Below are 26,963 nucleotides of genomic sequence, written 5' to 3' on the forward strand. Positions count from 1 at the left end.
ATTTCTATTTAAAATGTCTCTCTTTTTTAGCTCTATGTTGAAATGTTAATATTGCCTTCTTCTCTACTGATCTATTCTTCTTTTATATTCTTTGAATGTGAAAGAAAATGTAGAAATATTTTGAACACTATATCAATCGAGAGACATTTCAATTTTAAATTAGACAAGTGACTATAAATAACATTTAACGATAAAAGCAAACGAAAAGAAGAAGAATATATTATAGGTGGCCTTCCAAATATTTTCCAAATGTTAACAAATAGTCTTTCGACACTTGAAGTAAACAGTTTCTTCTAAACATCGTCATTTTAGTTCATCAGCTAAACGAACAGTTTAGTTCGATCGTAGAGACTGAACAAGAATTGTATTTCGAATGTGCAGTGTATCGCGAAACCAGTGAACTGAACGAAAACTGGAAGACCTGCAATTGGAAGAATTGAATGCCCATCGCCGGACTCTGCAACCGCACCCGAGAGGGGTTTCCCTTAGTTGAGGACGTCTCCAACAGGTGGATCACGAGGCTACGACGCGACCCTGCATCCCGAGAGGCTTCAGTAGCGGTCTGTGCCGCGGCGTGCGAATGTTTGGATCGGGTAGATTCGCGTCGCCCTGTATATGGTCGGTGTGACAGTCGCGAGTGCACCGAGGACGAGAACCGGAAGCGTGGCCGCAGTCGCCTGGCGTCGCTTCGCGGATCTCCCCGATTTTTCCATCCTCTTCCTACTCTTCTCTTCTCGCGCGAATGGCAAAGAGGTGCGTGCGGCTTACACGCGGGTAAGTACCTATACACACACCTGGTTGCTCCCATTATTAGAATCGTACCGTGCTCCGGATCGATACTGATTCTCTGTCGTCTCTCACGGCGACGACGGATACCGCGCGCGACGGATGCTGCGGCGAGAGATTTTCTGTCTGACGTGCGGATGAGGGTGGTCGCGGAAAAATTTTATACACCCCGACGCAATCGACGCGTCGACTCGTGTTCTCAGCAGCATTAAATCCCGGCGGTGACGCGCTCTTTTTGACGAGCGTGCGGTTTCGGATGAAGCGGTGGACTAAGAAATGGCACTTGTCATTTGTCACACGCAAGATTATTTCTGTGGCATTATATAATAGTGATGCTGCATCTCTAAGGCTCTGAAGAGATTATAATGCAGAAATAACTTAATATTGATCGTCTTGGAGTTAGCTTGTTTGGAGTTTGAAATTCAATTCTTATTATTGGCAGTCATTAAAATCTTTTTTTTTTTAAATTAATTTTTTTTTTAAATAAATAATAAAAAACATTTTAAGATATTTTACATCTTAAAAATATATTTTACAGTATGAATTATTGTAGAAGAAAAAGTTAAAAAAGTGTCATAAGGAACAAGTCACATATTGAATTTCCTTCTTTTCTTTTGAAAATTTGGAATTTTGGTATTGTTTGAAACAAGTTCTTCAATAAATTTTATTTTATATTTTCGAAGAATCAGGATGAAAAAAAAAATGATGTGGAATAGCTGAAACTATGTTGGAATTTATGTCTACGTGTTATAACGCGTGAATAAGCGACAGGAATTATTTATCTGGAAAGTTTAGAGATGGAGATGCAATATCCTCTTCCTGTCCGCGGCGATCAGCGAGTTCACGTGTGAAACCAGCAATTTAGCCATCCGATTCCGCGTCGTGTCGTGCGCGAAGTTGAATTTCGGGATTTCGCGGTTGCAAAGATTTCGCAAAGATATATGTGGGAGAGAAAATATCACGTGTGGCCGTTTAAAAAGTAGGTCCTCGCCGAGCGGTGGTATGCCGTGGTGTACCGCCTTGAGCAATGCGCTGTCCCGGGAATTTCAATGAGGATTCAGCGTTCTTTTTTTTTCGCTTCCTTCAGCGCGCCTTACGTAAGACGCAATATGCCGTTTTTTTCCCGTTGCATCCGGTCCCGCGTCTATCGTCGCGGCGCAATGCGTGCAAAATTATGCTAATGTACGCGCGGGCTATCGGTTATTGGCAATCGCGAAATCGCCTGCGATTGGTGGGTCTCGGTACGAAGGAGTTTATTACTAACCGATAAGAGCATTACGGGCTCATTGTATTGATTGCGAGTTAACTCGCAACGATTGAACTCATTTAACTATTAAATAAAAGTATATATACGAAACGCCGTTCTTCTTTTAATTCTTAATTTTTTAACGCAAATAGTCATTTTAAGACTACCGAAAATATATTTTTGGAATTAATTTAAACTTATTTATCGAGCAAGGAATTTCAACAGCATGATAATGCATCTTGCCTATATTTGTTTCAATATAAGGCAAATAAATAAATAAATTTAATATCATAACTAAAAAATAAATTTAAATCAATTGAAAGTGTTAATACTTACGAAACTTTTTTTCGACATGCGATTGAAAGAAAATTAAAGAGCCTATATTGCTTTATGATTTCGTGTAACGTAGAAATTTTACGCATCCCTGGTCGCCGTACCTGCAAATTAACGTTTATAACTATATCTACGTGGATTTCTCACGTGTCACTGGAGTATCCTACTTTTTAAATGGCAGAAAAGAAGCGAGAAACTGCAAGAGGACCGAATACCCGCGTGCGGATTGCTCGAAAAATCTAAACGGTAATTACGTTATTACGTGATTTGCGTAACAAATCGCCAGCTACTCGTAAAATCCTTCCGTGTGAATTTTTATAAAAATTTTTTATGATATCTAAAAGCGCGGAATAAAATCGCGATTTATCGTACGTAGGCGTGACGAGAGGCGTAGACGTGGACCGTGCATAGAAAAATGGATACGCGGCGGAGCCTGTTATCCATTATAGTGAGGCAAGGTCCTTGCACCCGATGCGCAACACGTTCGTGTTTACACACGATTTTTCTGAATATATTTCGCCGACGAAACCTTTAAATGTAACACCGTTCGCGCAAGCATCGTGGAAGTTTCTCCGCGCTTTCTAATTGCATGATAAGGAAAAAAGCAACCGTGTTTTGAATAATTAAAAATTACCTTTCTACGAGGTGTTATTGCGTTTGCGACGAGGGGAGTTGAGATAATTGAATTTGCATATAACAGGTTTTAATATCTCGGTATATTCGTGCAACAATTTCATGAGTGTTATACTTACGCCGCGTGCACTGGTGCACAAAATTGTTGAAAATTGTTGATACAGTTACGTGAAATATATCCTGTCATGACGTCGTGCACACGATAGTGAATTTTGCATTGTTTGTCAGCGAAGATATACAGACATATACAGATATAAAGTGTAGGTACGGTCATAAAGATGCATATAGTTATTACCTTTATAAAATCGAATAAATGTTTTTCAATTTATCGGTAGATAATCTGGATGGAATCTCTTACAAGCGTTCGATTTCTCCGAACTCTATTTCGTGAACTGTATCGATGATCTTTGCATCGAGCATGAATGGCGAATGCGGTTCATCGAACTTTAAATGTAATCTGATGAAGTACACGCATCCGTGGTTCCCAATGTGCTTCGGCATCAATGTACAACGACATGTATTTACGCAATGTCCGATACGAGAACCGCATGAACTTGCATATATATGAGTTGCATACATTTTGCGCACGATGCGTGAATATTTCCTACATTCTTCACATTCATGCGTCCTTTGTGTGTTAATTAAATTTGAAATATTTGCACGAAATAAATAAAAATAGAAAAGCAATTTAATCGATAGCTTGTAGAGCGGAATGAATTTTTTAATTTAGCTAACGATTGAATATATTTATCACGCTGTTTTCGCTATTTCCGCTATTTCCGAGCAAATTAAAAGATTTAATGGCACTTGTGGACGGTAAGCCGCAAGTATCTGGAAATCGCGAAGAAGTTCCATGCGCGGGAGTTCCGGTTTTTTTAATTTAGCTGCAGGAAATGAAAGAGAAAGTGCGATGTTCGACGCATGAGAAATGAAATCTGGCAGACTAATAGGATCAATTATAAGAAATCCCGCCGCGAAGTAATCGACAGTTCTCGGGAGTAATTTAACATCTTCGGTGACATTTTAATTATATCGAGCGAATGTTGGATCGTGAGAGCACCATTTGATCGATGGCACCTGCAAAAGAACTCGGAAATGCGCTTTTTATGAAACGAAAGCGTCGCGTGATGGCATGTGACATATAAAGTGGTCCGTTATTGATGGTACCAACTATACAGGAAACTGATGATTTTACGTGAAAAAATAAGTAAAAAGTGTGAAATAAAATTTTTCCAACACAGCGTGTTTTTTAACAGATTTTGTGAGAGAAAGCAAAAACGGAAAAATTAATTAAAAATGCGGAGACCTGACAAATCTTTATTTACTTTTGTTCAGATACATGTATAAAAAATGGATCTCTTAATGCAAATGCATTTTCATAACTACGATCAGCAGAAACTGCTTGCTTCTTGCTGTTACATAATAACAAAATTGGAGAGAACCAGACGAGGAGACCTGTTGTCTAATTTTATTCGCAAGTTATGCGGTGTTCTGCACGTGCGAATGAGATTCCTAACACCTGCGCGATCGGACGTCCAGTTTACGAATATTTTAAGCCACGCGAAGGCGAGTGTCTGCGCTTCAAATTTTGCGAAGCGGAACAAAGGCGAGGCGAAGGTCTAAAGCACGATCTCGTTATACCCGTAGATTTCTCTCTTAATGCGAAAGCACTAGCTCTACTCGAGGTGAAAGTTGACTTATTGTGCAGCGAGCGTGCAAAGTGTCTCGATCGAGTATTTACCGTGGTATATCTGTCTTATCGCTGAAAATTGTTGATTGCTCTCTACCGAGTGTGCCATTAATCATTTTTTCAGAAGAAGTTAGAACGGCCGTTTAGCGAGAAACGGCTCGATGTGAAAATCATTCGAAGAAACGTAACATTTCGGTGAGAAATCGAGTTAACGTTGATCCAAAGCATTATCGGAATGCAATGTATCTTTTGGATCTCTATCTTGATACACGTGGCTACCGGAGCATGAAGCTGGAAACAAATAGATTAACGAATAACGAATATAAAGTAAACTAATACGGTGGAATCAAGTTTAGTTACATTCGTTGAATCTTAGTGAATTTTAATCGTCAAGAAGAAAGTATATTATTTACGAACTTACGCAAATCTAATGTAAACATTTTTTCGAAGCATACATAACAAAATAAATATTACTTTTATAATATTTTTCATAGAAATAATGGAAATTCGACAGGATAAAGCAGCTTTTAAATTAAAACAATAACATTTATTGTAACTCAGTTCGCATCACACATGGCGCAATATTGAAATAATATTTAAATCCAACTAAAGTATTTTTAAATTCAATTAAAATGCAAAATGTTTTATTAATTTAGTTATTACTTACTCAACTGTTGTTTTAAAATTGCGCTTAGGTAAGCTCGCATAAAAAGCAATTAATGTCCACGTAATGTCGATGAAGTACTAGTGCGACAAAAGTCAATTCGCAGAAGTCATTGCACTCATTTGTCTTTAATAGGCGGCGTAATTGCTGTTATTTCGCGCGTAATGGTCACCACAAATTAGTATCTCGGAGGCAGCCATTATCGTACGTGCGGCGCACAATAAAGATGCGTAATAGCTGATGAGCAGGCTCTCAAAAGAATCCGAAAAAGAATTGCGTTTGATTATTCATTTGATAGTCTGAAATATAGCTCTGTTAATAATAAGCGGTTATCATAGCGAGGCGAAATCTGATTGTGAGGTGGACCGCAATTACGTGAAAGCCGTAGGAAACTGTTTTATTAAGTTTGTGTTCCTTTGTTTAGTTATTCTCGCGCGTGTATCCAGCTAGGAAAATGTTACGCACGTCAGGCGTTTGTACTCGCATAAAATGTCGCAAGTTCATCTCTTTCACACACGTGAATTTCACGTCTGGAAATGATATCGTTAGTTTCCCAATTAGCGTTGATTTAATTCAATGTCGCTGTAAGATAACTGTAAAAGCACTGGAACGTTTACGAAAGGCAAGACACAAAGGATACGTAACCTACGGCAACAGAAAATTACGGAAAGACGCATCTTCCTTCTTTTCCATTGTCGGATGCGGTAATCCCATTAGCGCGCGGAAGGGCAGCCAGCTCTATCGCGCGGCGTTGCCCGCCGGTGAAAATGATAGCGCAGGTGTTTCGAACCGGAGGATCATTTTTTTTTTCTTATCAATGTACGGCCCTGAATTCCCCGGATGCCGTTATTCGAGCAGGCCGTTCTACTTGCTCTCGTGCCGAGCGAGACTTTGTCAGCCTTTCTAAAGCGCCGCTTGAGAGTCCCGGGTCTGGTGAAATATTCTCGAGGCATCCGCAAATCATCTTGGCGGTGTACGATAAAGTTTGCCTCTAAGGGCAACGGACTATAAAATATCTTCGTCTCTCAATTCTCCTTGAAAGCGCGTCGGAAATAAGCATGCTTTATAAATTCAATGTAAATAACACCCCAAACGATACAATTATATTATTATCTATTCTTTTAGTCATCCCCGTAATAAACACAAATGAAGAATTGATCGTTCGAAGTGATCTGTCGCGCGTCGCAAAATGTGAATTATTTCTCATTTTTCTATTTTCATTTATCATTTTTGCGAAAAACGCATCTATAAATGCAAAGAAAACGAAAAAAATTAATAATAAATAAAAAATTTTAATTTCTTAAATTATTAATTTATAAAACAAGAGCGAACATTACTTTGTCTTCGCGGTTCACAACGAGAGAAATCTCGGACCGTGGTAAAACGGTATGCGGACGCGTCAATTCTACTAAAATGTCACGGATCTTTCGTATCGCGATACAGGAGTGGCACGAGGAGAATAGAAAAGAGTCAGGCGTCTGTTGTAATCACGAAAACTCGCGACGCGGCACGTACCGCAGCGGCTGCATAATGGATAAAAAGTGGGATGAGAGAACACAATGGAGAGGCGCGTGCACACGACGTGTGCACGCCGATGTCCAATTAATTCGCTTTGTATACCTATTCGAGCATCCGGAAGGGAAAAGAGAGAGAGAGAGAAAGAGTTAATTGCATCTCGTGCCGACGCTTTGCGGTAATTAAGCAATTACAGTTATCAGTCCGAGCCCCGAAGTTTCTTACCGCGAACGCGCGGGTTGAGCGGCGGACTTCTCGCGGACGCTCTCTGTTCCTCAGGACGCTGTTCATTCACTTTTCATCGGGGGCAAAAAAGTGATTACGATCCGCGATTGTGTTTTGTTCCGTCAACCGGTTTTACGTCCACGTTGCAATTTTCGAAAACCGGTCGTGTGGAGAGAAACCGGTCTCCGCGCCGGGGCTCTCCCGCCGTGGATTGTTGACGATAACGGAATCGCACGAACGACGGAATCGATGATGAAGTGCACGTAATTATCATACGTTGCGCGTAATAAAGGTTCGATGCGTCCTTGCGTTTTTTTTTTTTTTTTTTTTTTTAATCAATAAAGTCAACGTGCTTGCGTTTATAAAGCGATCCGACGGAAAACCGGGTTTTGGAACGCTGGTTATTGGAACGATGATTACAATTAATGTTAAAAGGCTTTTAGTCCCCAGCTGTACATATACGCGGCGTTCCCGCTTTTTGAAGCACGAACGGGAGGGGCACGTGACGGGGATTTGTGCAACGCGCGTGCATTCCTTTTTATTAAAGTAATTAAATACGTGCATAACTTTTAATATACCGCGGTGTACACAATACGCGCAATGCGCTTTAATTGAAGTAGGAATTTCCAAATGTATCATTCGAGCGCAAACCGGTCGTTAGTTAGATAAGCGGAACTAATCACTTCTTCCACTGGCGTTGCAGATATATTTATTCTACTTCCGCATGGTGTGTAACCCCGTTACGAGTTTTTCCTTGGCATTACTGCACTCTATATTAACGCATCTTCTTTCTTATTCTTTTCTATTCTTTACATGAACCCCGCAATTGTTTTATTGGCACAATAATAAACGCATTTACGTGATTCAGTTTAATGACGAGTCAGCCTCTTGCATTAACTGATTAAATCAATTAATTTTTGCTTTTTCATTAATATCGTAACATTTTCTTATTGAATGATTAAAATAGAAAGAGAAGATTATGATTCCCATCGCGTTGTTTTATAATTATTAACGTTTGAGTCCCAACATCGAACTTTTGGCCGACGACGTCTCACATTTCGGTATTACTCCCACTGTTCTATTGCCCGCGCTAATTACTAGTCTTCTTTCATTTCGCATTCACGCAGACTTTTCCGTTACGATATACTTTATCCACTTAAAAAAAAAGCCTACTTCCTACATTCACGCGAAAGAAAGTTACAACCCGTTCATGGACGGTAACACGATGGATCCAATGGGTTAATAAGCGGGATCGCTTGGGCTGGAGTGTCCGGGTTGAGTGAAGGATGCACGCACGAAAGTGCACGTGCACTCACGCACGTGTATTCGCGTTAGCGCGCTCGACGAGTAGCGCCCACGATCGCCGTAAGAATTTTTACGAGCAAGTACACGAGAGCTGTCTCGTTTATGAGTTAGAAGTACGGGAAGTCGTGCACCGCGCGCGCATCGGCCGAGGTACCCGTCGACCGTGGAACCCGTCGTACCGGTTTCCGCTGGATTCCGGAGTCCGCGCCGGTTCGACGGCACCGGGAAGACGTCGTGGACGGGGCGATCCCTGCCCTCGAGGCAGCCCTGAAGCATCCGACCACGATTTCACGTCGGTGCACCCGTCATTTATTTAACCAGGTCGCGTACGTATAAATTTAGATAATCTTACACTTGGACCTGAACATTCTCCGTCGATCAGCATAAAGTTTGGAAAGCTGAAAATCGTCGATCGCAATGCGAGTCATTTCCTTTCAGAGAGTCATACTTATGTAAAAGAAAATAGAAAAGAGGAAGAAATTGATAAGCGAAGATGTGTTCTTTAATTTATTTGCAATCAATTTCTTCCAAATAAAATTTGAATATTACTATATTTTTAACATGATTTTTTACATCTACAATTTTCTCATTTTATACAGAATTTAATATATGTATAGTGTATTACAGAAAGTCTTGGAGAAGTTTAGTTTCAAATCAATCAATGAATAATATCTGTTAATATTTTAAAATACTGCGGTATATTAAGATAACAAAGTTAAGTATATAATAAAAAATAAAAATGTATTTCTTGAAAGCGTCTTTCTTGAAAGAAAACGAGCTATGCGATGGATACATCCGACGACGCTTTCCATTCTGAAGCATCTCATGCTGCTTTTATTATGCTGTACGAGTTTACGGGTTTTTATCGTCCAATTAGATTGCTACGGTTGTAGATTCCATTTCAATTTCAGTATAGCTTTGCAGAGATTCCTTTGCAAGGTGCGCATCCCTATCCCGTTCGAGATAAAGTGAATGCGTGCTACATATGTGTGCACGTGCAACGTCATGCGTTCGCGCCGTGGAGATAACTAAAAACCGCGACTACAACATTAGAGAGGATACTGTTGGCTGCATAAATCTCACAAGTTTTATCGCATCCAGTCGGAAGCGGCGCGTGTTCGTGATATATCTCTGAAGCTTTTAGATATTTGTCTTGTACCACTACAGATCGAGTCTTTATGTCGCTGAAACGAAGCTAGGTATTGCGAGTTAATAAATTGATCCTCGACAATTCACAGCGTTATTTTTCTGTTGATATTTTCTTCGATCGTAGAAAAATATTATTCGACATAAAAGAAGTGTTTTTTTTCAATTCCACATCGAGCATTCGAAAAATATCGAGCACTGCGGAACCACCATTATTCTTTCGATTAGAATTATCACGTTTGATAATTTTGTATTGATAATATTGACATCCGTTTTAATGCAATTATCAAACTAATGATGGTATACTGAGAGTTGTCGACCAAAAAATTTCTGGATCATATTCGCCCATTCGAGATAATATATTATGATCAGTTAAAATAATTTATTTATCGCAAATATATTCTCAATTTATATTCGTAAATGTGATAAGTTGTATAATTAATAGTGTTAGATTCTGTGTTCTATCCTACATCTGATAGTTATGTTTAACTTAGACCGCGAAGTCTGTAACAGACAGTTCCGGTTAATGCTGCATAAATCAAAGGCAATTACGCGATTTCAAGAACTATCTTACGAGGACGTGTTACGATCCCACGGTTGCGCGTGTGGAATCTCGTGCGCCGTATGGCGTTTACGCTCTTTGAAGCGGAATAGATCCGCTTGAGTGCACTTTCTCAGAGGAATTTATTCCAATCGATCTATATGATCTTTAAACCAGTGTATCATATGTGCAATGTAATGCACCGTACACATAAGTCGGTGTACCTTGAAGATATATTTTTTGCTATTTTTCATAACGTTACATTATACAAAGTGTCGGAAACGAACATACAGCGTTAGTCTTTTTCTCTCGGGCAAGCTGTCGAGTTTCCACGTTAAAAATGAACAGTTTTTCGTGAATTACACTTGAAAAACATGAATGAATAATAATATATCATTTCTGACGTATATAATTTGAATAAAAGTTTCTGAAATCGATATTTGAATTGTGACCAAAACAATGAGACTTTTCGTGATGTTTTCGCTGAGAAAAATTTAACGAAGAGTAATCTGCAACAAACAACTTATTTCCCATCAATTTTACAATATCTTATATACATGTATAATGTCTATGTAATTTTGTCCATTATTTTTTATTTCCTTCGGCCTTTACAAACTAAAATAATAAATTCGTAATTTGATTTAAGAAAGTTGATCATATATCTCTGTCAATAAAAGTATTTCATATTTTCTCTTCTGTGGATATGTGACGTGCGTGAAATCGTAAATTGAATTGTATACAAATACTTTTGTGGCTCGCTGTATACGGAGTGAAGTACCTTACGTGAGTTCGTTGACGTCGATAGACGCGCGACGCCGCTATAATAAAATAACGAACCCATTATAACGCCGGCCCATTGTCTGGGCAGTTGCTCTTTGTGACCCATCTAACAACGCGACTCCGCATCACACGTGCATCGGCTTCTACGTGGGGCCCCGCCGGCCCTTTTGCACGATGGAATTCACCACGGCTCGTGCGCAGTCGGGTCACGGCCCGAGGGGAACGTGAGAGCACGTATCTACACATGATCTGCGCGATACTGTCGCGAAGGTATAGGCATATAGGTATACCTATACGCGACGTACGTAATATCGTGTATGCGTATGGAATTCCTGCAACGAGACGCTGGCGCAGGCCTAGGTGCATCGACTGCACGTTTAAAAATAAGCTTGGGAAACTGCACGAGGGATAGAGTACTCCGTCTTGTTCCCATTCCGACCCCTGTTTACGCACGATTATGCCGGCTCATATAGCAAAGTGGAAGTTGGGAAAAATTAGGGTTGGAAACGTCTGCGAGATCGATAATTGCTCAGTCTGCTGATTTAATATAGGTAATAAAGGGATATATGCGGCTATATAAGTGATTGCTCGTCAAGCCGTTCCTTTCAACGACATTACGTGATATTTGCAAGAATTCAATGATCTAATTAATTTTTGCTTTACGTCTCAAAATAAATTCCATCATTATATTTTTTATAAGTTTGCATACACTTGTATCGCACTTAATTCGAGAATCTTAAGAATTTGTTATTTGATAAAAGAGACTTGATTTGACATGAATAGTCAGATAATTGGTTGGCACAGGAAGATCTCAGCGTAAAACGTTAGCCTGTTATCCCATACATTTGCCTAATCATTCATTCATAATGTCCTGTGTCATACAAGAGAAATTTATTTCTTCTTGTGCAACTTACATGCGGCGTTTTACGATATCGATAACACTGAAATATAGATATATGAAAAAGAATTATAGATATATGAAAACATTTATTCATACGTCTGCAAACATCTAAAAATAAATTTTTACAATTTGAAATATAAAACTATTTAGGTACTTTAAAGCAAATAGAAGATACGCATGCAAACTTTATAATAGTATATTTTGATTAAAAATTGTGACTTCTTTGAGCTTAATAGAAAAGAAAAAAATGTATAGAATGTTAATAAAACTACGTTTTTCATCGTCTGGAATTTCGACGTTGCACAGCATAGTGAATATTGAAAGATGTAATTTAATAGACAGCAGCCGCTGTTGAAATATTAATGGCAACTCAGACGCCGCGTAGTTCGCGTACCTCAAAATATGAATTTTTGAAACTTTATTACGGGGGCGTCGCGCGATAAATATTCCCTGGAGTTCAGCAAAATTTGAAAATGTTTTTCGATAAAAATTTTATTTGCCAATTCCATCACGTCGCATTCTCTAAGCCATTTCGTATATCCGCATGTATGTTTGCGTATTTGTTCGACGAGGTGAAATCGGCGCAGAAAGTGACGAAATCGCACGCAAATAGCCGAGAATAACGTCTCACGCGCGCTATACATCTAGACGTGACGTATAAGTGTGTGTGTGAGTTGATCGCAAAGAATAGTGACTTTCATGGTTCCTTCGAATTTCTCAAACGTCTTAAAGAATTTCTCGACATTAGTTCTCGTTTGCGGTAACTGACATTTAAAAGGCATTTAAAAACCTTGAATCGTTCTGCAATTGTGACACGAAAAGAATTTTCTGGTAAGGTTTCCTCGCCTTTGTTTCCTTTGTAAAAACATTTAATTCCTTAAAAGCATACCATCGAAAATAACTCGTAAAAAGATCTGAATTTTTCCTGGTCTCTTGTTTGTTAAAAATCATTATTCTTAAAATTTTTCCATGTTTTGTATTTAACGGTTTAATTATTAAATATTAATAGCAAAATTTTTCTTTGAAAAATTGGCTAAATTTTACAGAGTAGAAAACAAAAATGTTCTTCCCCAACAAACACCTCTTTTCAGGGTTGTTACATTTATTTTTGCGTCAGTTCTTTCGAAACAAACAATTAGAACTTCGATAATAACTCGATTTGTAAATAACAAATTAAGAATGCTACGATAAACTTTATATTGACGGGTGAAGTTTTATTATCGGCCACGGGGCAGGATACAGCTGAGATTTCACGAAGCTGACGTTTGTTTAGCAGCGGAATTGCAGCACAACGCAACGAACAATACAACGCGGTTGCGTTGTAAGAAGAGTTTTCAGTTACATTCACGTTGCAAGCGGATAGAATCGTCCGGGAGATACGATAGAAGCTTTTAATGTTCTAATGCTTCCAGCTCTAATTGTGCTACAAAGTAAAGGAGTAAGTGCGCCCGTTTAGAAATTTGCACACGAATGAGAGATCGAATAAAATCCTTCTATTATTTGGTGTCAACAAAGCTAATCCTGCTGGTGGGGAGATGATTGATTGCGACGTAGACTTATAGCAGGAATAACTATTTTCGTACTTCCTGGAAAAAGGAAATTACGTCGGATGACTTTAATAGCAGATACGCACGTAGGAAGAAACCAGTAGATGGTTAGTGTTATTACTCCCAGACCCCAGACGTAGTACAGAGGGGCCGCCTTGCATCAAGGGTCACACTTATCTCATTGAGCCCTATCAAACTCAATTACGGACGCTATAATTAACGTTCCAGCTAGTTGGCCTACTCGAGGCACACTGAACATTGATAGGTACGGGAGAGGGATGTTATTATTATCGAAAATCTCGCGTGGGAGGGAGAGCTCTCAAGCGGACAAGTGGTCGGGAATGGGGATCCGTGTAAGGAGAGTCACGTATTAAATGCAAATATATAAGCGAAAATGCGCAGCTAACCGACGGACCGCCAGACAAAGATGCGGCCAGTCAATGGCGTGCTTGTCGTTCCGCGAGTAGAAACAGACGGCTGGCGAGTGTTACTCGAACAAGTAGAAAAAGACAGCTGAAGACGATCCGTGATGCAAGTGGAACCGGATAGCTGTCGATGATCTTTTCTACAAGATGCGAATAAATCGATGATAATGTAGGGAGGTCCAGGTGTTCGAACCCTGGCTGGGGTGACACTTCTCGCAATAAACTTTTTACAGTGATTTAATAAGGATGTTTAGCATCAAAAGTGAAATCGATTATCGATTTAAGTAGAGAGGGATTTTATTGTTCCAACAAAGAGCTGTGTTTTAAAGACAAAAGATCGGCGCGCAGTTTATTGAGTTTGGAAAAGAGTGTACAAAATTGACACAGAAATATTGTTATTAGATTAACAGCATGGACAGTAAATGGTCTTTAAAAATGATTTTTCTTTACTACACGTTTTTCTTGTGTAACGTTTAGTCAAGGTTAAAGAATCGAAGAACTCAACGAGATAAATACACGATTTTTAGAGCTTGATTCGAACGTGACGTCGTGTCTAAAATTGCAAATTGCGAACTTCCTCATTCTTGCGTTCGAGAGAGTCTTCAATTCGCTCTACGATTCTATTTGAAACGCTCTATTATATACGACACCACCACTCGTGCATCGCAGTTGGTGGTGGTTGCACAACGTAATTCCTCTTGGATCGCCACGGCAGGTTGATGATGTACGGCGAGGAGGATGATGATCGCGGCGATGCCGAAGGGGGGAGAGATCATTGGCAGACTCCGAGGGCAAGAAAGAGAGAGAGTGTGAGTGGGAGAGTATAGCAGGTTCAGTCCGCGCCGAACCGCCGCCCGCGAAGCGCGGATTCAGTGACTCACTCTGTTCGACCAGTTCTGCCTTTGTCTATCGTTGACTTCGCATTCGCGACGTCCGCGTCGTGATCGATCGTTATCCATAATCCACCACGCGAACCGACGTGACGAATGTCGCCGATTTCGGAACGCGCCACGAGAAAATTTCACTTGACAGGTAGGTCGCCCTGCCGGAAACTCGGCTGTCACTTCGGCTTCTGCTTGTAGCAATATCGGCTGATATTTCTTAGATTTTCCGCGCCTGACGTTTCTTTTTAGCATAACCGCACGAGAACCTGATTCTCATCTCGCACCTGTCGTACCTGCGCGACACGAGTCTTCTCCCCGATTCTAGTTTTACGAGAGAAATGTAATCGTGCGAGCAGTACGCGGATAGAATCGCGATTGTTCGACCTTTGCGTTGATCGTGCGTCAGAGGAGCGTAAATTGGATTTTGCAGAGTGGATTGGACGCGAGCACAGCGACATACAAGCGAGTGCAATGACAACGAGTTTGGCATTCAATGCTATTGTCGATCGTATAATTTTATTTATTGCGATCAAGGTGGGGAAAGAATGGGGTATACAGGCGCATATTTTTCGAAAGGCAGCCGTATATATTATGCGCGTATATTAATTTCAGTTTTTCCCCAGCTCGCCCGTAATTTGCGTCAAACGTCGAATCTGGCGAAACCCGACCTTCGACTCTCGATAGCAATTCGCTCCGAGATTGGCCGGGCGGTTTGATTGACGGAGCGTATCGTAGAAAATTACTCCGGCGCACTTTCCCGGAATATTTTTTTCCATTTGCGTCGCCGCGGATTGAAATTGCGTCAAGCGGAGTGAAATACGCAACGCAGCGTTCTCTCGTTGCCGGACGATGATTTAGAGTATTTGGAAAGTATCGACAGAGGGAGAAAGGAGAGATATTGGGATGAGTCGACGCACGTTTTAAATATACGTATTGCTGCCGGACATTTTAATCACTGGATACGCGCGATTTATTCGTTCCCGTTTCGCTGGTTCCTCCGCTCGTCCTCTATTTCGAGGTATATATCTGTTTGGGATCGCATTGTGTGTTGAGCAGGTGCTTCGTTATCAAATGGAAACCAGAGATTGGTCGCGCGATAACGCACTTCCGATTTATCCTCCTCTCTCATTTGTTCTATACGTAAGCCTTGTAATCGTTGAATAACCGATTGCGGTGAACGCCGTCGTTGCGGCGAGGTAAAATGTGGGTTTTACCGGGTTTAAATAATTGCTCGATCGAAATATACGTATGACAGGTTACGGTATGTGCTTCCGAATATATCGAATTAATATTTATTCCAATAATATTAATAAAGCAATTCCGATCAGAATTAATAAGCTTTCATTAAATTGTGATTAATTTGATTGATGAATTGAGTGATGAATTGCAATAAAGAAATCAAATTTGATATGGAATAAAATGAATAAGATTTTAAAGTAAATATTAAAAAGTTAGAAAACACCAAACGACCATTTTATACCTTCAATTACTACTATATATATTTGTAGCTTCAATTCGCGAGAAGCTCAATTATCATATATCACAAATTCGATTAGTTCGTCTAATAAGAACTAGGGCATTTGCAGATCTTCAATTCGTATATCTAGATAGAACATTACGACCTTCGGGATGTTTTGCAGGTTCCGCAGGCATCGTTAATGTTGATTTAGTAGCGAATGCATTGTCCTAACATACGTGGGAAACAACTTCTACATTTCTTTTTATATTCCCGTCTCCTCGTAATTCTCCTGCTATAGTTATGTTGTTAGCCATATCATCGTTGTGGCCTTTATATATATTCACCTTGCATAAGCATTCTGTCTTTCTACTTACCTTTAGCAGCCTCTTTTTCAAAGGTCAAGTGTTGGAAAAGTTAAGCATGATTTCTCTGTGTTGATTTGAAGCCCTTTCTTTTTCTTTAGTTATTCCTGTCATGAATTTCATCACAATATATATATGATATATATTTTCTGTTTATATTTTGAATATTATACACACGTACACATATTCTTTTATTTTGTATATACGCCATATTGTATAATATAAGAATAGAGTAAATTTGCATTAGTCAATGCATTAGCAAAGAACTGAAAATTTTATGTCTCGTATTATTCCCGTTATCATTGTTGCTTACGTTGAATTATGCATCATTGCTCTCGCAAGCGTGGCTCATCTCGAGGATATGAATGTCGTATGAATTACTCGGTGAGCCGATATACTGTTAGTCAACCGCACCAGGTATTATAGGGTGCGAAATGAAACACTGCTGGATTAACCCCGTGCCATTGTCTCTATCATTTATAATACGCGCGGTGTGTCAATCCTACAATAGGAAGCTACACAATAGTTCTATATTGTAGCTTCCGTGCCGCGGCGATCTATGAATCACAGAATAACAAAAAGAGTACGCTCAGCGCGGTGTGCGCTCGTGAAAACGTGTTTGTCGTGCTGTGTACGGAAAAAGAAGCAAAATAATGGCATTACGCACGTCCGTGCGTCACGCGATAAATGCTGCGCGAATTGTGCAAATCGGTCCCGAACTCCATACGTTATCAATAAAGAAAGGTGCAGCTATGTATATACTTCGCGCGCTGAAGGTTACATGTGTATCAGCGGTGGAGTTATACATACATATGTCTCTCGCAATCAACGCACGGATAATTATTCAGTACGAAAGAAGACGCGCGACGAGATTAAGACGCACCTGCCCGAACTGTCAAATCGCGCAACGGCGTGTAAAACGACACGCTTCGATTTCGCCTCTAAATTTTTCTGCACACATTCGCACACCCGCTTCGACAGCAATCCTGACGACGTTATATTGTATCAGAGAATGCCATCACGAAGGCAAAATGCATTATGTTCCCGCGACTTCCTACGCACATATCTTTTTACGAAAGAATTTTAATTATCTTTCTTTCTTGTGAATAACACATTTAATTAGAATAACACATTTCGTGCTAGATTCCGTGAACTTGATAGGTGCGTTTACATGATTATATTACAGTGCTAAATATAGCAGAAAATAAGAATAAATGATAATTAGGCAAATCGGAAATTTCATACTGCGAATTTCGTTAATAGGCTTAACTACTAATAGGCATGACTACACTGAGCGAGAAATTAAATTACGTCCCTCTTACATGCATCTAGGTCATACGAATTGAGGTCTATTGGCTATATAATTCTCAAGGCAGAAGTATCTTTAATATTACACCGGTATTATTTGAAACCTTGATCCATTGATTGACAAGCTTGCACGATCGATTCTCTAGCTATCAATTTTTCGGATTATTACTTCACCTTGTACTTTATTGTTCACACTGTGAAATTGAATCTCGCTGCATCTTGTTTTTATAGACACATCTGTTTAGATCACAAGAGTCTTGACTATAGCTTCAACAAAGAATTGTAACTTATTCGTGTAAAACTTGTACTGTTTTCTTTTTTCTCTTTGTCGATTGTAAAGTGAGAAAGAGAGCAAGTATATTTATTCAATAACTAGGATTTATCTCGTGAATAAAACATTATACTCGATAGAAGAACGCGGATAGAAGAGTCAAGATAGGAAATCAGGTGAGAACATACTACGGCATATATGAGGACTATGAGGAGAATCTTGACTTATATCTGGCATTTTTTTTGCTGATACCCACGCGAAGTTTATTCGAAAATTCTGACTCACTATCCCCGAGAAACTTGCTCCGAGAAACCAATAATTCAAACCGGTATGATTTCAAAAATTAAATCTCAAGAAAGTTTTACGAGCGAGAGAGGACTTTTAAATCGTCGCGACTTTTATCGCGAATAGAAACTTGAATTCAGCGAAGTTACATCGAGGTTTCAACTTCTGCTTCTCGTGTTCTTATCCCCGATGATCTCACATCAAAATAGAGAAGGTTTTTTTCTCGCTCGGAACACATTCGGCAAACGAATGAAAGCGTGGCAGGCACAGAGTCCTATCCTTCGCTGTCGCGTGTGTCATGGTGCGCCGTTCATAGAATGTGTCTGCGACTGGTACGCGGTCGCACGCGGCTTACACACGCTCGAAACGGTAAACGCACACACGCACCCACACCATCGAGATGCTGTCAATTCAGAACTCGCGTGTACGTTACGCTAACTAGCACACGCGAGCCGTGAGAGCTAGAGAGCGCGCAAGGCCAGGACTGTATACCCAGGGAGTATCGCGGACCCTGGCGTTTCTCGCAGGAAACGCGATGTTTCCTCTCTGAATGTTAATAATCGCACCCCCTAATCCCTTTCGTGTTAATTAGCCGCAGGATTACCTTCGCTAACGCTTTCACTAACGCGAAACAGGGTTCGGGCTTCCATGTGCTCGTTGCTTATTAAATTATAAATACGAACACATGATGTCGATCTGCACGTATTTCCTCTACGCTTTTGCAATTTCTATTGCTGACTTGTATACCTATGTAATAAAGAAACTGATAAAATCGAGCTATAATTAGAGACAGGATGCAGCTTAAACTTTTGTATTTGAATACCAATATGTATTGCTTCTTCAATTTTAAAAACGATTTGGAATCTTCTCAGTAATAAAAATAAAAAACACTACGTCCTTGGTTTACGCTTATCGCGTGGTTCTGCCCCGCGATGATCTTCGAGAGAAAGAGAGAGAGAAGCATAGCGTGTGCCCGGCTGTACCACTCGCCGCCTTCTCGCGCGATCACGATTTAACCGTGACGCAATCCCCCGCGCGTCCCTTATATAGCCCCCAAGGAAATCATCTTCGTGGATCCCGCGGTACCGCCTGTTACATTGTTAATGGCCTGCCTCGTGAGAATACGTAGAAAACAATCCTCGCGATATCCTCGAATATCGGACGAGTCATTAGCGTCGTCCCGCGTCTCCGATCGCAGAAATTATGGTCTGTCTATCAGCACCTATCACAGTCGTGTAAGAAAACGAAGAAACAAGCGAGGTACATACGTTGAAATTGCGTACAATATTTTAATTGGCGATTGTAAAGATTTGTAGTAAAATAACATCGTAACGAATTCATTATCCGTGTGTCGCCGTGTCGTGATGGAATAATTTCAAAATTCACCAGGCTCAGAAAATAATAGACCTCTTGCAGCGATGGAAGCAACTGGATGAGTGTATGCAAATTGAGTTGTAAAGTGCTCTTCCGCATACTTTACACGCCAATTAGCGCTATTCCGCGGAATTAAGAGAGTCGGAAGTTTACCCATATTCTGAATTACCAGGGGAAAAAAAAACGGTTTATCTTTTAAAACTGAGCGTATTATTAACACAGTCGGGAGTTTTAATTAGCATTATATCCATCGGAGATTCAACGATAGAATTAATAACATACTTACGTTTAATTAGAACGATATCATCGTCGCGTTTTCAGTGTCACCTGAGACAACCTGAGACAAGTTATATTAACGATCTGCGACGAGAACGGAAACTCGCCGAGTTTCCTAATTGTTCCTGATTTACAGTAGGGTGTGTGAGTGGATATATCCTTTTAAGTATCACGTGCACGATATGGCAGGATGACGTAAGGATATGCGTGCAACACGATAGCGCGCGTTCGTTCCTTTTCATTATCTCAAGTTGTATTGTATCTGCAAGCATTAGGGTAGTTGGAAGTTATTAGAGTAGTTAGACGAAACAGTGTCAGGAGAGATAATTCGGTAAAAATAGGATTCTATACCAGTCTCGTGGCTGAATGCGTAACGCGTAGTATTTCGTATTTATTTAACCTGATTTGATAAATATAATTAAAACAATTAACACTACACGGCGATCTTTTATTAAAGAGCGAGACGCTGAATTTGGCCGTTGCCAGTTAAATTTTTGCACGTATAAAGTTTACGGCGATTGCGTAATGATCGTGGCGAGTAATGGGCTTAATTGACGTGGCCGGAGTGTTAATAAGCTTAAATTTCCTGCGGTATGTTTACATAATAAGTATATAGAGACATATGCGTGCGTGTAACACGCATGTCCGTGCTAATGCCCATCCCTTCACATGCGAGGAATGCATGGAATTCGCGAGTTATTTATAAAACAAAGATTTTTGCATAGTTTCTAGCACAAGCCAGATCTCCGCCAATTTTTTTACAAATCGCACAATTGTATATCACACACATATTGTCAGCAAGAAAATTCAATAAACACCATTTTGCGAGCAGTAATAATAAAAATTGTATATTAAGTAAGAATATAATTAATCATTCAAAGTATATTTCATACATTCAACTTTTTGAAGATAAAAAAATATTATTTTATCCATATATATTTTTTTAAATCTTTTTTCTATTAATTTGGACATTTATTTCCTTTACAATTATTTGGCTTAATGGAATTTATCGATTGCTTAACGCACAAAATTGATTATTTTCCGCAAGATGAATTTATAGTATTAATATTCGTAAATATTGAAGCGTTCCTAAAAGGAATATAAGAGATAGAGCGCATTATCTCTTTCCATGATATAATAAAAGGAAAATTTTACTCCTGAAGTAATCGAGGTATCAAATGTTGTAGCAAGCTTGAAGACTACATCCGGTCACAGTGAGGCGCCATGAAGGAAGTCCAGGAGCAGCAGCAGCCTGAGTCAATGGAATCCAACGAGTCGGTTTCCGGTTCGAATGAATACGCCTATCGACCGCTCACGACGAAGCACAGAAGAGCTGGGAGTACCGGAACCACTGGCGATGAGGAATACACCACGGACGAGGATGAGCTGTACACGGATGAGACTGATTGCGCCACGCTACATCCACCGCATCCTATTCTTAAATCGGACCTCGCGAGGGCAGCTACGGATCTCTTTGGATATGCTACGAAATGCGAGGACGAGGATGAAGAGCCCACTAGTCTATTCGACGAGGACGACACCAAGTTCCTAGATGATAGGTGTGTATTGATTTTTTCCTACTTTCCCATCGAAATCGCTTCCTTACGAAGTAGATATTTAATTAACTTTTTGGACGGGCGCTCGCTAAAATGTATAGAACTTATTGCGATGGAATCTTTATTTCAATTAATAAATATTACATTAATTTAGTAATATATAATATTAAAAATTAATATTAATATATTCTGTATTAATAATTTATATCAATTTAAACAAAGAATTGAAATTCATATGTGTGTTGCACAAAGAAGATTGACGTATTTTATTCTATTAAAACAAATTTTAATTGCTTATACATGAGAAGCATTTTGTTACAATAACAAATTAATTCTTGTTTTATCCCATCAAAGCAGAGATTATTTCGCTACAAAATGTATTTCCTAAACTGATTTGTTGTAGCAGCAAATCCGTGTTTCTAATTGAGAGATTGACTTACAATCAACAAAAAATATAATTCTATTAAAAAAAAAAGATTTAACTATAATATCCAATAATTGGTAACGAAGTTTAGTCACCCTTTCATCGAATATTGCAACAGCAATGGTTTTGCTGCGACTGTAAAATTCTCTTTTTTGGGTAAAAAACTACACGAGTGTCATATTCAAGATTTTCAATCGATGTTCGAGACTGCCAGTTATTAACTGTATTATTATTGTATATATTTATATATAATATAATAATTATAATGAGATTTGCATATTTTAGTTCCAGCTCAACCAAAACCGCTCCACTGTTCACGTACAACGAAAAATTGCAAGGTGTCCTGTCGCGACATCGAAATCCATCGGAAGAGAAGAAGCCCGTGAAGCCCTGCGAAAAGCTGAAATCTCACGAGCTGGAAGTCTCGGAATCTCAAGCTCAACGTGCGAAACCTTTGGATTTTAGGTTGAATGAAGCTGAGTCTGCGGGAAAAGCCAGCGATGAGAAACCCGATACGGTCGACTCGAAGAAGGACAATTCTCTCGAATCATCGAAGAGACTCTCCCTTCCTAAAGATACGCCGGTAATTTCAGTCTTCGGTTTATCAGATTTTGATAAGACATCTCATGGAAATAAGAAATGAATATAAAAATAATAACTATAAATATATACATATGCGTTGAATATAGATTGTATTAGAAATATAAATTTTACTAATACTTACGTGATGTTTTTGAAAATTATTTCAGCCGAAAGAACCATCAAAGCAAGAATTACTGGGTGTTCCTAAAAAAACCAACAGCCCGCCATCGCCTACTACCCTGCAATGGGGAAGAGCAGTGGCTGAGGTGAAGGAACACGCAGTGGCGAAGTTACAGGAGGAACTTAAAAGGGCTCATGAAGAATTAAAATTAAAGGACGAGGAAGTGGCAAGACTTTCGCGGATCAGGCAGGATGTAGAGACTGAGCTCGAGGACCTCACTGCCAGCCTCTTTCAAGTTAGTCACCAATTTCTTACTTGTTACAAAAGTATAAATTTAATTTAAAAAGTATAATGTTAAAATATAAAAAAAAATTATATAATGTTTATGTAGGGTTTCAGAAGTTGTCAAAAACTTAACAGAAGAAAAACGTAATTTTTGATGTCTCGGATTTGAATTAATGCGTTTAATGATATTTTATCAAAGTGTATTAGATATAATTTTGCAAAGAAATTAAATAAATTTTGTAAAGAATATTATATTATTTATAAAATGTATATTCAGGAGGCACATAACATGGTTCGAGAAGCTAATGTACGTCAGGCGACGGCGGAGCGTCTCCTGGAGGAGAGCCGAATGAAATCGGAAGTGCTCGCAGCTGAAGTAGCGGCTTTGAAAACTTTGGTGCTCACATCTACACCGTCAAGGCCCAATCCCCATTTGCATCCTCAAATCGACACGAAGGGACGCGTTAGCAATGGGGAGGACAGTCAGCAGGGACTTTTTACGAAGAAACACCGAAGGTAATGGACAATTTTCTATTAGATTTATAAGTTTTTAAAACTGCCGAGTGCTTCTTGAATATGGAAATAATAAATTTAAACAATATTTTATAATATCTATACATTTCTACATTGTTTGTCGATAATTTCGAACAAGTATTCTTACGTGTTACAAAGTACTAGAAAGGACTGTAGTTTACAATGTATTTTGTCGATTTAAAAATAAAAATAAAAATGTTTAAAAATACGGAATAAAAAATAGAAATGATTTTAAATTAAAAGAGATATAAAAAAGTCGTTGCGTTTATTTTTGCAAGCTAAATTAATAATATATTTAAAAATTTGTAATTCTGATGCAGGTCGCCGTCGCACTTTAATTTAAAATACGGTCGAGAGAACTCGCCGCCTGATTCGCCTGTAAAGGAACAGAGGCCACCTTTGCCCACCGATAAGGAAGCCCTCGAGAGGGATTGGAAGCGTGAGCGTGAGAAGGAGAAAGAGAGGGAGTGCAAGGACTTCGGTCTGGAAGTCGACCCGAGGGTGCATACGGAGTTTCTCAGATGGAAAACGAACCCTTGCGTCGACAAAAGCGATCCCTTCGTTGCGAGGGTATTTAAAGAGGATATCGATCTCTGCTTGGATTTCCCGAATAAGGAATTGGGAACCAAGGTCAGGCAAGCTGTTCTGGATGGCATCATATTTATCGAGGCGGTCAGCGACAAAACGAAACTCGCTTTTCCCAAGTACGTTCTTAAAGTTTCTCATTATATTTAAAATACTCAATATTTTTTCATATTGTAAAAGAAAAATATTTTTATGTGCCGTTTAGTGGACAATCAAATATTATACATTTTATAATTATTACATTGTAATATTTTCATAATGTTTCTAATGCGCTAATATTCGTGGAATTTTGCAATTCTATGTTTCTGCAATACTGTATTGTCACTGCATTGTAATTCGCAAGATCGCGAAGTTGCTGACACAATAGCTGGAAGATTATATGCTATTATTTTTATGATTGGGTTGTTATTTATAAAACTGACGTTTCTATAAAATTTTTATATATGAAACAGCAATAAAATATTTCGATTTAAGGAAATGTGCACTGTTGGAGGCACCACGGCAATGTCACTATCGTATGCGGCTTGGTGATCAAGAAAATCAATGGCATTGCATTTCGCAGATCTGTCGCAATCGAGTAAGTCATGTAATCATTATTTAAATTTATTTCAAAAACCTTAAAAAATTCTGTTTTGTAAGGAATTGTGTGTTCCTTTGCAGATTATAGCAGTGTGTGACTTTCTCAATTATCTGAGATACGTCGAGCGTGGTCTCGTCAAGAGCTCAGGTATGTTACATAATAAACCATAGTTTAATATAATTTATTAGAAAATTATATATATTTTTTAATAATTTATTTTTTATATTTATAATGCCCTTAAATATTTGCAAAAATAGTTTAAAACAAATATGGCTTCGATGTATAGTTCTTTGGATTAAATATTGAAAATTATAAGGAAATATTAAAATTGGAAGTATATAATTTCTATTTTTCTATTAATAATGGAATTTATTAATCTGCAGTTCACGACGTTTACTGGGAGATCACGCGGCTGAGAAAGGAAATGGTTTTTGCACGGTTGGGTCTGGCATTGTCGTCTTGAGGTTCGCGTAGGCGGGATGTCATCTAGTCTCGAGTCATTTCGAGCTAGGGGTTCATTGTTTGAAAATAGAAATCTGTGAATTATGCAGAATAATTTAGCGACGCTCTCGTCGATTATCGGCCTTTGTGCAGCGAAGGGGAGGGTGCAATGTTGCAATATATATCTTTCAGATATATATATTTGAAGTCTCTCTAATTCTGTTAAGTAATTCTGATAATAATATAATAATATTTCTAAAAAATTTACGTGCCATTCAGAAAACTGTATTGTATGACCGTAAAAAGGAAGTATAATTTATTGACAACAGATCTTCCATCTTTTGATTAAGAATATTTTACAGTGTGATTAATAACATTAATTTATATACACCAACTTATTTTTCTACTTTTTTAAAATAAAATATAAAACTACTCAGGATTAAATTTGATATTAATTTTGCAGTAAAACGTCAATTTTTCGCACGTAATTTTTTTTGAGATATTGCCGAAATAGTGCCGCATATGGCAGATTCTAGATTTAATTATTTGCGAACAAGTTGTAAGATGACAATGAAGCTGATTACAAGGCTGTGAATGATCTTGACATGCGGATCAGACATTGTCGATGGCTCTCCTAAACGAGGAATGTAAATAATAGGAAAGATTTTTGAGATATTGTGTCATGTTTTCTGAAGTTCAATGAACTTATTGTTAGACTCATGCGAATTGTGACAATGGAGCCGTTGATTCCATGAGATAGTTATCAATCATATTATATATATGAGATCACTTCATGTCGTGGTTTGGTATTAACACCGAACAGAAGAAAAATCGTGTTTAGCTAATTATTTATATTTGTGTTTTTGTTACAGATCAGTTTTTTTTATTTGCCGTCACGTGTCGAGTCGTAGTGATTTTTGTTGTTTCGTTGTCTATAATTTATCGATATATATTATACGTTGTGTTAATTGTTAATCTGAATAATGGCTTCCATTAAATATACCATTGATCGTATAAATTTATTGGAATTCTAAAGTGTTCGTACCGTGCCACCAAAACTCGAGAACATAAAATTATCATCTAAACTTCCGATTAATTTATTGTTGACTCACGATGACTATGTATACCTCGACATTATCACTCATAGAGAGGAGCATCTGTGCTCCTGCATCTGTGTGAACCATATGAATCTCCAAATTCTTAGTGTAAATAGAACTTCTCGAAACTTCTCATGACATGTAACGATTCTATACGTCTATATCATAATGCATCCGGTTATACGGAGCATATTCGTTTCTACTCTATAAATATTAGTCTGACGTATTGCAATCAAAACTGGCATTTGTGTCAGTCATGTATCTCCTGGTTGTATATACGAATATATATTTTGTTTACTGCGAAAAAAATATTCTTAATACTTTTACTCTAAATTTCGACTCATGATATGCTAATTAATTTTTTTTTTCGAGATAAATAATCTCCGCAATAATTTTCTGGTTAATTCGTTCAATGACTCAAACATAGAAACTCCAAGTGTCCGATAGATAGTTATTTCGGTATCGTAAATATACTTGGTAAGACTTTTATCTCGATTCTGTTATCTTCCGTCATTTATCGCGTTCGATATGAAACGTACGAAAGAAAGTAATTATGTGATTGGGTCGCCATTTATCGAATTATGCCAAACAACATGTGGCCAACGACGAAAACGAATAACGTTCCCTTGAGTGTTACGGGACGTAATAAAAAGACTTCTTGTAAGCATTTCTCTTGTGAATAGAAAACATGTTAAATTGTATATCAAATGTAAATAGAGTCTTCTAACATTATTTGAGATAGAAACTTGTATTTAAAAACGAAATAAAGATAATCGCCATTGTAAAAAAAATATGATGCCTA

At 38.6% G+C, this 26,963-nt stretch overlaps 1 protein-coding gene across 2 annotated transcripts; it reads left to right on the forward strand.

The window, feature by feature from the left end:
- Positions 1-541: 541 nt before the first annotated feature.
- Positions 542-26,952, forward strand: LOC139812164 (guanine nucleotide exchange factor for Rab-3A). 2 transcript variants are annotated; one of them, XM_071776802.1, is made up of 9 exons: positions 542-774; positions 21,144-21,515; positions 22,222-22,519; positions 22,686-22,934; positions 23,202-23,440; positions 23,779-24,162; positions 24,518-24,620; positions 24,704-24,770; positions 25,007-26,952. In XM_071776802.1, exons 2-9 carry the CDS (start codon positions 21,181-21,183, stop codon positions 25,084-25,086), a joined length of 1,755 nt encoding a protein of 584 aa, XP_071632903.1. In that variant the 5' UTR covers positions 542-774; positions 21,144-21,180; the 3' UTR covers positions 25,087-26,952. The 2 variants fall into 2 exon arrangements, with proteins under 2 accessions (XP_071632903.1, XP_071632902.1); XM_071776801.1 differs by lacking the exon at positions 542-774 and adding an exon at positions 14,556-14,769.
- Positions 26,953-26,963: the final 11 nt, after the last annotated feature.

The sequence above is a fragment of the Temnothorax longispinosus genome, chromosome 4 (genome assembly GCF_030848805.1).
Source record: "Temnothorax longispinosus isolate EJ_2023e chromosome 4, Tlon_JGU_v1, whole genome shotgun sequence".
NCBI lineage: Eukaryota > Metazoa > Arthropoda > Insecta > Hymenoptera > Formicidae > Temnothorax > Temnothorax longispinosus.

Excerpts from the sequence above, each read along its gene's own strand:
- LOC139812164 (XM_071776802.1), top strand. The coding sequence starts at position 21,181 with ATGAAGGAAGTCCAGGAGCAGCAGCAGCCTGAGTCAATGGAATCCAAC. Across the intron at positions 22,935-23,201 it reads TCACTGCCAGCCTCTTTCAA|GAGGCACATAACATGGTTCG; the intron begins GTTAGTCACCAA and ends ATGTATATTCAG. Across the intron at positions 24,621-24,703 it reads CGCAGATCTGTCGCAATCGA|ATTATAGCAGTGTGTGACTT; the intron begins GTAAGTCATGTA and ends GTTCCTTTGCAG.